General features: G+C 39.2%; 1 protein-coding gene across 4 annotated transcripts in view; it reads right to left on the bottom strand.

The window, feature by feature from the left end:
• Window positions 1–10182: 10182 nt before the first annotated feature.
• Window positions 10183–11838, bottom strand: part of COMMD10 (COMM domain containing 10) — a 158872-nt gene continuing 157216 nt past the window's right edge. For 2 of the 4 annotated variants that reach the window (XM_074952998.1, XM_074953000.1), the window contains exon 9: window positions 10183–11147. Coding sequence is in view for 2 of the 4 variants with exons in the window: in XM_074953001.1 (XP_074809102.1) it covers window positions 11109–11147 (39 nt within the window). In the remaining 2 variants the exon portion in view is untranslated. The remainder of the gene's footprint in view (window positions 11148–11838) is intronic. The other 2 variants (XM_074953001.1, XM_074953002.1) reach the window with 2 other exon arrangements.

Here is an 11838-nt window from a genome sequence, read left to right as displayed (position 1 = left end):
GTTTTTGAGGCTGAGACTTGGCCTGGCCCACCTCCGTAGCTCTACTAGCCTCTAACCCCTCTCTTAAAATAACCCACCTGTCATTTTGTGCCCCAGCAATAGTTGGCACAAGCTGTGCAGTATCCCGGCAGATACTTCTTGCTGAGACATAAGACCCAACAGACGTGTTGGCCCAAAAAACATCTGTCTTGGCAGCATGCAGAGCATTTGAAGTCATCCTTCTTCTTAGTGTCATCCATTCTAATATGAGATGTTGACACAAACTGAAAGGAGGGCTGTGGATGAAGGAGCTGACCCTTTGGGACCCTGAAAAGCTAAAAAACCAACTATCCGCTTTCTGAAACACTAAGAATAAAAATCAGTTTAATGCTAAAGCTAGGAACCAGTCCGAGAAAAATGCCAAATGTTGACAAAGAGAAATCAAGAAAGAAAAAGTTCCAATTTCACAGCTTTAATGGTTAAAAAGAACTATGATGACAGATGGTTAGAAGAATGTTCAGATCTGAGAGGGCGCATACTCATTGCTTTCCAAAGCATAAAGAACTTCTGGGCCAAGGGATGTGCGCACTCTAGAAGCTGACTCTACATGGACAATATTCAGAGACAAATCAATGTACCCTGGTTAGCAGATACATTTTTACAACTCAAAGTTGGAGTACTATGCTACAGGCCTCACAATGCCAAGACTTAGTGAAGGCTATCCTGCATTTTCCTTCCATACTAGAGAAATCTGACAGAGATCAACCATGTTGTAGTTTCCTGAGAAGAAATTCTGTCAGAAAATTTGAAATATCCATATAAATAAATACACAACAAAGAAATAATAAAGAAAAAGAAAAACTAATGTACTAAAGTATATGCTTCAAGTGAGAGTGCTCTAAAATGTAAACTGCTCTCAAAGTGAAAACAGAACTTTCAGTAGGTGACGGGGTGGTGACAGGCCACTGCACAAACTAAAGGGTGTCAGCAGTGCTCAGGCTGGAAGACAGCTGGAAAGTAGCTGACTTCCCAGTCAATTCTTCAGCTCCATCCTTTCTTACTTCCCCATATAGCTTCTCCTTTCTTCTACTGACAGCCAACACTTTTTTTACTGGCTGCTTGAGAGGAGAGGGTAGAAGGTGGAAGCAGGTGACATCCCCAATTCACAGCAGATTTGCTTTTTCTGGGCAGAAAGCTTAAAGGGACAAACTACTGTGCTCAACAATCAGTTAGTTATACATCATGTAAATATTCAGAACTCATACTTTATGTATAATATTTAGGTCATTAATTTATAATTTGTTAAATCCTTCAGCCAGAGGTTAACTCTTTAGATTTCAGTTAGTACAAATAAAGTCCTACCTTAGGATGACAAAACACTTGGAAGCAGCAGCACCTGAATGTCTATGAAACCGTATGAATTCTAGCTATTATAGCCAGAGGCGATTTGTTCCTAGTGCAACTTACTTCTCAAAGATGATAAACTACCATACTGAAACATTCTGTCTCTTAAATGTATGCACTATCTAATGCACAGGAGAATAAAGCACAATCCACAAGACCTGCACAAGTCCCTGGGGCCAGATGCGTTGCACCCGAGAGTGCTAAAGGAGTTGGCAGATGTGATTGCAGAGCCATTGTCCATTATCTTTGAAAACTCATGGCGATCTGGGGAAGTCCTGGACGACTGGAAAAAGACTAATGTAGTGCCCATCTTTTAAAAAGGGAAGGAGGAGGATCCTGGGAACTACAGGCCAGTCAGCCTCACCTCAGTCCCCGGGAAAATCATGGGGCAGGTCCTCAAGGAATCAATTCTGAAGCACTTAGATGAGAGGAAAGTGATCAGGAACAGTCAGCATGGATTCACCAAGGGCAAGTCATGCCTGACTAATCTAATTGTCTTCTATGACATGATAACTGGTTCTGTGGATGAAGGGAAAGCAGTGGACGTGTTGTTCCTTGACTTTAGCAAAGCTTTTGACACTGTCTCCCACAGTATTCTTGTCAGTAGGTTAAAGAAGTATGGGCTGGATGAATGCACTATAAGGTGGATAGAAAGTTGGCTAGATTGTCGGGCTCAATGGGTAGTGATCAATGGCTCCATGTCTAGTTGGCAGCCAGTATCAAGCGGAGTGCCCCAAGGGTCGATCCTGGGGCCGGATTTGTTCAATATCTTCATAAATGATCTGGAGGATGGTGTGGATTGCACCCTCAGCAAGTTTGCAGATGACACTAAACTGGGAGGAGTGGTAGATACGCTGGAGGGTAGGGATAGGATACAGAGGGACCTAGACAAATTGGAGGATTGGGCCAAAAGAAATCTGATGAGGTTCAACAAGGACAAGTGCAGAGTCCTGCACTTAGGACGGAAGAATCCCATGCACCGCTACAGACTAGGGACCGAATGGCTAGGCAGCAGTTCTGCAGAAAAGGACCTAGGAGTTACAGTGGACGAGAAGCTGGATATGAGTCAACAGTGTGCCCTTGTTGCCAAGAAGGCCAATGGCATTTTGGGATGTATAAGTAGGGACACTGCCAGCAGATCGAGGGACGTGATCGTTCCCCTCTATTTGACATTGGTGATGCCTCATCTGGAGTACTGTGTCCAGTTTTGGGCCCCACACTACAAGAAGGATGTGGAAAAATTGGAGAGAGTCCAGCGGAGGGCAACAAAAATGATTAGGGGACTGGAACACATGACTTATGAGGAGAGGCTGAGGGAACTGGGATTGTTTAGTCTACAGAAGAGAAGAATGAGGGGGGATTTGATAGTTGCTTTCAACTACCTGAAAGGTGGTTCCAAAGAGGATGGATCTAGACTATTCTCAGTGGTAGCAGATGACAGGACAAGGAGTAATGGTCTCAAGTTGCAGTGGGGGAGATTTAGGTTGGATATTAGGAAAAACTTTTTCACTAGGAGGGTGGTGAAACACTGGAATGTGTTACCTAGGGAGGTGGTGGAATCTCCTTCCTTAGAAGTTTTTAAGGTCAGGCTTGACAAAGCCCTGGCTGGGATGATTTAATTGGGGATCGGTCCTGCTTTGAGCAGGGGGTTGGACTAGATGAGCTCCTGAGGTCCCTTCCAACCCTGATATTCTATGATTCTAAGTATTTGTATTATAAGCAGCAGGACTGAGCTTCCAGCTGTATGGAGCAAGCTTGTAAAGAGGCAGTAGATTAAGGAAGTCATTTTACTCTGAGTACTGTCCCCCAAGAAGTGGAAAACTAGGACTTATCTATCCTAGATGACAGTGTTCTGATTTAGAGGTGTTCACTGAAAATTCTACAGATAGTAGCTAGGCTTCATTGGATCCTTAGCCAAACAAATAGACCACGATATGTAAATCACCACCCAAAGTACTGTATTAATTTAAAGTTTATCTTAATATACAGGGGGGTACAGTATACAGTACATACAGTTTGAAAAGAGCATCCCATGCATGTCCTCTGTGGTGAGAGTGACTATAATGGAGATTAATTACATTATAATGCGGATAATGATAATGACTTCTTTGCATTTGAAGCTCTCTGGATGAAAAACACTATATAAGATCTACGTAGTAGTATTACTGTAAATTAATGGCAAGTTTAGCCAGTAGACTACCAAAGTGATGTACTACGGCTTGCTGATTTCTTACTGCTCCAACTGTTTTGCATTCTGACAGTTAACACGATAATGTACATGAAGTAAAAAGCTTCAAAACAATGGCAAACAGAGCTCAAGACTCAACATGGTTGAAAGTCTTTGTATTACAAAAACATAAACAACAGAATATCAAGAGACTAATGGTCCAACATTCAGAGGTGCAGAGCACCCACAAATCCCTGGAGAAAATCAAGCCATTTAAAATGTTAATTATAACTTTTTTTTGTTTAAAATATTAAACAATTCTCTGGATAACAAACCCAAGTTTGCATTAGAAAAGATTATTTAGCAGCTTTATATACTACTATCAGTAGCTTGGCAGTAGTCTCAGTATGAATATTCTAGTTCAATTTTGTACATTTATTATAACATGGAATAGTTTGCACCATATGACTCAACACATTTTGTACCCTTATAATTTGCTGCTGAGGGAAACCGTATCAATATTGCATACTCAGCAACTAGAATTTATGTGTATCTTTGTTCTGATCATCAACAATACCTTAGCAGGAAATTAAAATTTATCATGTAATAAGACCAAATTCATGCTTACAAAAATATCAACAAAAATCCTGTTAATGTCTCTTCAGAGGATTTAACTTGACCGTGTTGCATTAATCACCTCTGAAGTATAGAAATGACTCAATTATTTTTCAGTATATGCAAACTTTGTGTTTACTTTTTCAGTTCCACAAGAAAGTCTGGGTCAGCACCACTGGCCATCATAAATCCCCATATTGCTGTGAGGTAAACATTTTATTCTCTTTATTTAATCCGACATTACACATTAACTATTTACTTATTATGATAATCTGGTTAAATTAAGGGGAACTTTTAAGCACTATGTTTTCAACATTATATTTGTCTAGACAACTTTGCTCATATTAATCCTTAAAAAGAGGAAGAATGAGTTTATAAAATAGTACCATGTTACTTGGGGTAACCCAGACCCATTACTTTTCAGCCAGATAACTGAGAATTACTGTAAACCAATATGTAGATAAATGGACCACATTCACTGCTAACGAACAAAAAGAAAAAAAATTCTTATGTGATCAAGGAACCAGTAACAAATTGGTTTCTTAATAGATGTGGTCTTCTAATATAGGTGGAGCAGAAATGTTACTATTTTTGTGGATACTTTGGCAATGTTCTCACAAGCTAGGAGGTTTCCAAATAAGGTCAGTCTCTTGAACAGGTTTCACTGTATTATTGTTTCCTTGTCTTGTTAGTTTATTTATTCTTTCCTTTTTCTAGGCCTGCATGTAAGATCAGGCAGGAATGACTCTGGGCAACATAGGTATGAATAATGCATGTGTAGACACCTGAATCCATTTAGAAAATAATTTTTCCTTGGCTTGTGACCTTTCTTGAGCCCTTCGAAATAAACAAATACTTACCAACACAGAACCCCCGTTTCATTAATATACAGTAAACATTTAAGGAAACTTTGGACATCAATTTTCAGTATAATTAGCAGAAAAAGAACAAAAGGCAGCATAATCTCCTGATCCTGATGAAAACTAATGGGACAAGTGAGTCCAAAGAAGGAAGCATAACAAAATGTTAAACTTTTTCATTCTGTGAACCTTCACATGAAGAATGGGAAGATTTATCTATGCTTACTTGAAAATAAGGTCCACAGACACCTTACAATGGGTATGCCAGCCAGCTTGCAGGCCGAACCAGACATATGGGGAAATGCCCCAACTTCTGAAGTTCCCTTCAGTGAGATAACCTCTAGAGACAGGTTGATTCAGATCTACTTTTCTAAATTGTAGTTTGTATTAAGAGAAGAAGCCAATTTCTACAATTACAGAGCATGGTAAATTCCATGGAAAAGACAATAAACCCAAATCCTTGCATGTTAATTTCCATCCCTATTCTGGATGATCCATTTTCTCTAGTGTGGGTCAGATCTGCAGACCTTATTACCTTAATAAAGGACATTCTCAGGTAAACACAGAAAATTTAACCTATTCTTCATGCTAAAGTCAACAGATCTGTTATGATGGGATTTTTATGGGAGCATATGGGATTCCACCTCCAGGGTGGAATCGTTCTTTAAATGTGGACATCCAAAATGGGATAGATTATATAAAATATCTCGTCAGTCTTCCCCTGGGCACTAAGGTGTGGCAAAGACTTCTGTCAAAATGGCATTAGCTAAGATTGAATGACCAATATGCAGAATTTGGTGAATCTATGTATTGATGGCCTACCAAATCTCAATACAGGAAACATGACTCCCTGCCTTGAGATAGCCATCAGTTCCAAGGACTGGATTTTGATGCTTAACCCAGGAAGGAATAGTTCTTGAATTTATTAGGGAATGAATGTTATTATAGTTGTAAGGCCTACCTGTCTGAATTAAAAGTACAATATGGATTGTATTACAGGAAGCTTGCAACTTCAAATAAAGTACTCATCTGATTGGAGATAGCAGCCAGCAGGTCTACTCTAATGGACAGGAAATGTAATAACACCCCCTGCAGGCATTCAATCTGGGTATTAGTGTAGGGAGCAGAATGAGATTCCAAGGTCATGCTCCATGACCTACAGGGCTGGATTAAAGCTGATCACATAAGGAATAATTTAGTGCTTCCTTTTTTTTTGAACATGCTGAAGGCATTTATAACACAGACACCTGATCTCTTTGCTTGGAGACTCATACATCCACATTAAGGCCCTCCTGGAGGAACTCAAGGCTATGTTTCACTGGTTTATCATTGCAATTAAACTGTGGACTTTGCACCAGCCAGTAGAATAAACTGTATTTATTCACTTCACTTTTGAGGTCCATGAACACAATAATGACTTCATCCAAGTATTCATTTTGAACGTGCTGGACCCAAATGGAGGATTGGTTTTGCAACAGCAGACCTCTTCTCTGAGGTAGAAACATCTGAGGAGGCAACAGCAAGTCAAGCAAGCTCACGTACTATAGTCCTTTCAGTCAGAAAGGCATAAGCAGTATCATTGCCACTCTTACATTCCTATCTTCTGTATTGTCCTGAGGAGCATTGGAAAAGGTAGGAAGGCATATAGCGGAGACACTGCCCAACTTTGCAAACTATTATTCACCACCTTACATCCTGGGTCCTGACACACAAAAGCCACAGGACACTTTATTTAACTGTTTTCAGAGACAAAGACACCAGACAACCAAATTGACTTAAGATGAATGAGATATTTTTGAATGAAGGAGCCACTCTGCTAACTGATTTCTGCTATGTAAGTCTTAGTGTTCATTTCCTCGTTAGTGGGCAGTGCACAGAGATAGGAAACTGTTCCATCCAGAACAGGAGATGTCTCTCAGGGGTAGAGCCAAATCCAGTCATCTTTTCCCCAGTTATTTTGAGAAGCCTATCAGACACAATTACTGTTATCCATGGAAGGAGCAGAGCTCTGAGACATTAATGAATCACTATGGTCCAGATGGTGGATGCCATGCTCTCTCTTTCTAGTACCCATTCCCTGAGATGAATTGGAAAGATCCTTTCAAAATAAAATCTGATTCTCAGAATTCATCAGTTGAGGGAGTGAAGAACATACAATTGGAACTAGATCTCTACCAGGGGGTGGGATGCAGAGGGGATACTGGATATATGTCAAAAAGAAAAGGAGTACTTGTGACATCTTAGAGACTAACCAATTTATTTGAGCATAAGCTTTCGTGAGCTACAGCTCACTTCATCGGATGCATACTGTGGAAAGTACAGAAGATCTTTTTATACACACAAACCATGAAAAAAATGGGTGTTTACCACTACAAAAGGTTTTCTCTCCCCCCACCCCACTCTCCTGCTGGTAATAGCTTATCTAAAGTAATCACTCTCCTTACAATGTGTATGATAATCAAGCTGGGCCATTTCCAGCACCTGGATTTGTGCTGGAAATGGCCCAACTTGATTATCATACACATTGTAAGGAGAGTGATCAGCAGGACAGTGGGGTGGGGGGAGGTATTTTTTCATGCTTTGTGTGTATGAAAAGATCTTCTACACTTTCCACGGTATGCATCCGATGAAGTGAGCTGTAGCTCACAAAAGCTTATGCTCAAATAAATTGGTTAGTCTCTAAGGTGCCACAAGTACTCCTTTTCTTTTTGCGAATACAGACTAACACGGCTATTACTCTGAAACCTGGATATATGTCATGAGCTCTGGATCACTGAAACATTCCTATGTATGAGATCAGAATTTCCAACAGGTTCCAATAAGAATGGGATTTTTGGTTCTGTGACACTTGTTTTGCATTTTCATTTTCTGATAATATTTTTCTGGGATGAGATAATATTTTCATTTTCTGATAATATTTTTCTTGCATCTGATAGTATTCATCCTCAGTTCTGGCCTTCCTTGGCATTACGAGTCTGTGTTTATCATGAATCCAAGGTACTCCTGGAACTGTATCACTCTGTATGTTTGCTTAAGCTTTCTCTGCATACAGAACCCTGAACAGAAAAATGGTCTGGGAAGAGCTGAGATGAATTTCCTTCTTCTCTAAAGCAATATTATTGTTACCATGATAGTGATCAAAATAGGGGCAAATGGATGGGATTTTTTTTTTTTTTCCAAATGTAAGAACAGTCTGAGGATGGTAAAATGGGAATGCTTTGAAGACAAGCCCCTTTCAGGAACTTATTTAGATGCTTCAGACAGGGCCCTGCTCCATTTGTCCCCAGTTCTCTGAGGCTAGAAATAGGATGGGGAGCATGTTGTAGAAGCTCTGATCTGTTGGGAATGGGAAAAAGCTGTTCTTCTATTTCACAGCTCCATAGGGTACCCCCTATGGACAATGGCACGTGACCTTATTTGATCACAGCTACAGGTAGCCCTTTTAGTTCCAAATTCAAAGTGCCTGGCACCAATCAGGGTCTAATTCCAGATAGGGCTGGTTGGGAAACCCACAGATAGCTCTGAGGCAACAAAAGGCAGCTACTGACCCTGCACTTATTCTAGCTAGCACTTGTATGGACATATTGTCTCCTGTTGTATTTCACAGACTGCTTCAGCTTGCCCCATAACCTGTATTGCTTTCTATACAATCTGGCAGAAGCCAGGAATGTAAGTCAACTTTTCTGATGACTGAATAGTCTCAGTTGTCCATAAAGTTTCCCACTGTATCACTAAGATAGCTGGGAACTGATTTGTCTGAGCATCGGATCACAAAGACCAAAGCCCCATATACGTGCATGAAACAGATTTGAATACCATTCCTTTATTTCACTCTCTCCCAGGGAGAAGCCATTAGGCCGTATGATTTTCAGACTGCGAAGGACCATACTTGCAATATTGCTCATCCATGTTAGTATTGCTTGTGAAAGCATGCAGGGACACTGAGGATGTCATATAACAATTCATATTGGATTGCGTGTTTATTTTTTTGGTCTGATGCCACCTGAGAGTTTTCATGTCCAGAGGAGGGCACTGAGACTATGCCTGCCTGGAGCTGCCCGTGTGAGAAGGCTACTCTTTCAGGTAAAAATGTCCCCTAGTTATAAATGCTGAGGCCCTTATTACCAGGCAAAAAAATAGGTTATGTTTATCTTCGGTAGTGATACAACGTTAAATTTTGACTGGTGCACACTGAGAACTTATTGGCCTTATAGAACGGAGACTGGCAGGAAGGGAAAGTAGAAAAAAAATGGCAAGCCAAGAGGCTCCTTGAAGCCTGCTGGAGTCAAAACTGATTATGAGGCAAATGGAAGTGCTAGCAAACAATGCACTCAGTTGCAGCAGAGACATTAATTTTGTTTTAAGATTCAGTTAGATACAACTGAGGATATTATGTCAGATTAAGACAGGTCAATCTACCAATTTAATTTTGGTGTTTTATGTCAATCTTGAAGTTCAACAGTTTTGCTTTCTGCCCCATGAAAAACAATATTGATTCAATATGCTTCAAGTGTACAATCTTTTTCTTTATTGCGTCTGCCCCGTGGGATCACTGCATTGATGGTATCACACTATACTGCAAGTGTGATGGTATGTTATCAGCAATTAAAATATTCCTTCAGTAGATATGTTTGACCAAAGACACTGGGCCTATTGGTTGTGATCTCTTTGATGCCCTTTACTCACTCTTTCTTCTGTGTAAGTTGCTGTCCTCAAAACCTTTCCTCTAATCTTACAGCCACTGAAGAGCTCACTTCTCTAGTTTGAAATTTTGGAACTGACAACATCCTTCCTAAAAACAAAAAGTGAGTTGTTGATCTGTTATACAATATATGCCACAAATTAGGCACAAGGGGACCCAAATCCCAGATATTCAAAGTATGTTTTTGGTGATAGTTAAAACTCATGTCATCCCTAAACTGAGATCTCAAGAGAACTCCTACCAAATGCTGCACTGGGTGTTAACCAGGCCCACTGTAGGATTTGGAAGTGAAAGTGCAAAGCCTTGTTCACAGAGTCTTTTAGCTGAAAAAAGGCATGATAACATCTTGAATTTCTATTTCTTTTCACCTCCTATTAGCCCACCTTTCCTATTATTAAGATAAAGTATTGAGAGCGCATATTTGTTTTCTGCAGTGACAGGCAAGAAGACTACATCTAGCCCTCTAACAGGATCAAGTGCTCCTGGACTTGAGTTCATCCCACAATAATGTGAAAATATTATTAACTTGGATTATGAATATCTTTACTTACATTAATAAAAACAGATAATATTAGGAAGGATCAATGAATGGCTTTCAGGAATCTGGTCACATGACTAGTTCAGTGTTCTTGATAATCTACTCTCAGTAGTTCATCCTTCCTTTTTATACTCAGTGATTATTATTAACTTCTTATCTGTACTACTGCAGTGCCTAGGAGCCCTAGTTAATCTCAATGTCAAGAGCAAACATTCAAAGCAGTGACATCATCATCAAGAACAAAAAGAAACCAAAAATGAATATAAATGCAATTAAATCAAATTAAATGACCCAAAATAAGACAGCCCACTTTTTTCATTTTTTATTTATGTATTTTGGCTAATTTGCAATCAACATTAGCCACTGTATGTGAGGGGAGGGAAGGTAGGAATTCAAAAGGATGGAGACAATTCTATTTTTTGACTACTTCTACTAATGTTACTCCTTAAGTTTTATAATTCTTCTAACAACTTTGATACAGATTTTATTCCTGCCCCTCACTAGTATGTGAATTGCCATCAGCCGTGTAATGAATCAAACAACACAGGTAATAAAGCATAAAAGAACTATAAACCAGCAGTATGATATTACATTTTTTTCTCAAGTAACACTGTTCTTAACAAATTCTGTTGGTTCAGAAAACAAGAGAAAGTCAATTAGAAGCTCAGAACTTTTAACAATGATCTCCCTTGGCTAATGTTACTGGTCTAAGAGGAGATAAGCCATATAATTTTACAGGAAGCAACCCATTGAATTCATCAGCGAACACAGCTTGGCAATCTATCTTCAATTCAAAATAATGAGGTGGCAGGAGTGCGATGGAGAAACAAGTCTTCAAAAACATCACGTAAGGGAATCCAGCTGTGCTTGTATAGTCTCCAGCTATTTAAAGGAACAACAACAACAACAAAAACAAAAGAATTCACATAAAATGTTGTGTAGAAACATGCAAACAGACAAGAAATAACTGCATCTGCAACTATGGATATTAAATCTATTCATATGGCAATACAAAATTCCTACTCATGAATATTTGTTTTTACATGAAGCTATTAGAATTCATTGCTGCAGTTTAAATATTCAAATTTTAAAGAAACAGTTGTCTAAGTACTTCCTTTTTTGCATGCATAGCTGTTTTACTGTGAATTTCCAATGCATAATAACAAAGTAAAAAAATAATAGAGTTTATTTTGACTGGATTATGAGCATAGCATTTTGGGCTGAAGACAACACACGTTCAAAGACACTCCTTCCAGATTGCTCCTCACTGTCAGTCCTCAGCGCCTCTTCTATATTTAACAGCAAGATACATTTAAGAATGACCAAACCACTGTATTAAATTTATTCTAACATTGACTGCAATCACGACTTTTGAAAATGCTTTATATGCGAACTAACAAATTCAGTGGTTTAATAAAATTATTTCCATTTTTGTTCTAGTTTCATCAGATTGTATTCATATAGGCAAATGATTCCTGCTGAGGAGCACAAGGTGTTTACAAAGGAAGTTAAGTGGAAGCATCTCTGTAATACGGGGAAACAGCGGTGCAGGAGTATTTAATATGAGATTTAT

Source organism: Natator depressus, chromosome 5, assembly GCF_965152275.1.
Source record: "Natator depressus isolate rNatDep1 chromosome 5, rNatDep2.hap1, whole genome shotgun sequence".
Taxonomy (NCBI): domain Eukaryota; kingdom Metazoa; phylum Chordata; order Testudines; family Cheloniidae; genus Natator; species Natator depressus.
The sequence above is the reverse complement of the archived record's forward strand: the minus strand, read 5'-3'. Positions and strand labels throughout refer to the sequence as shown.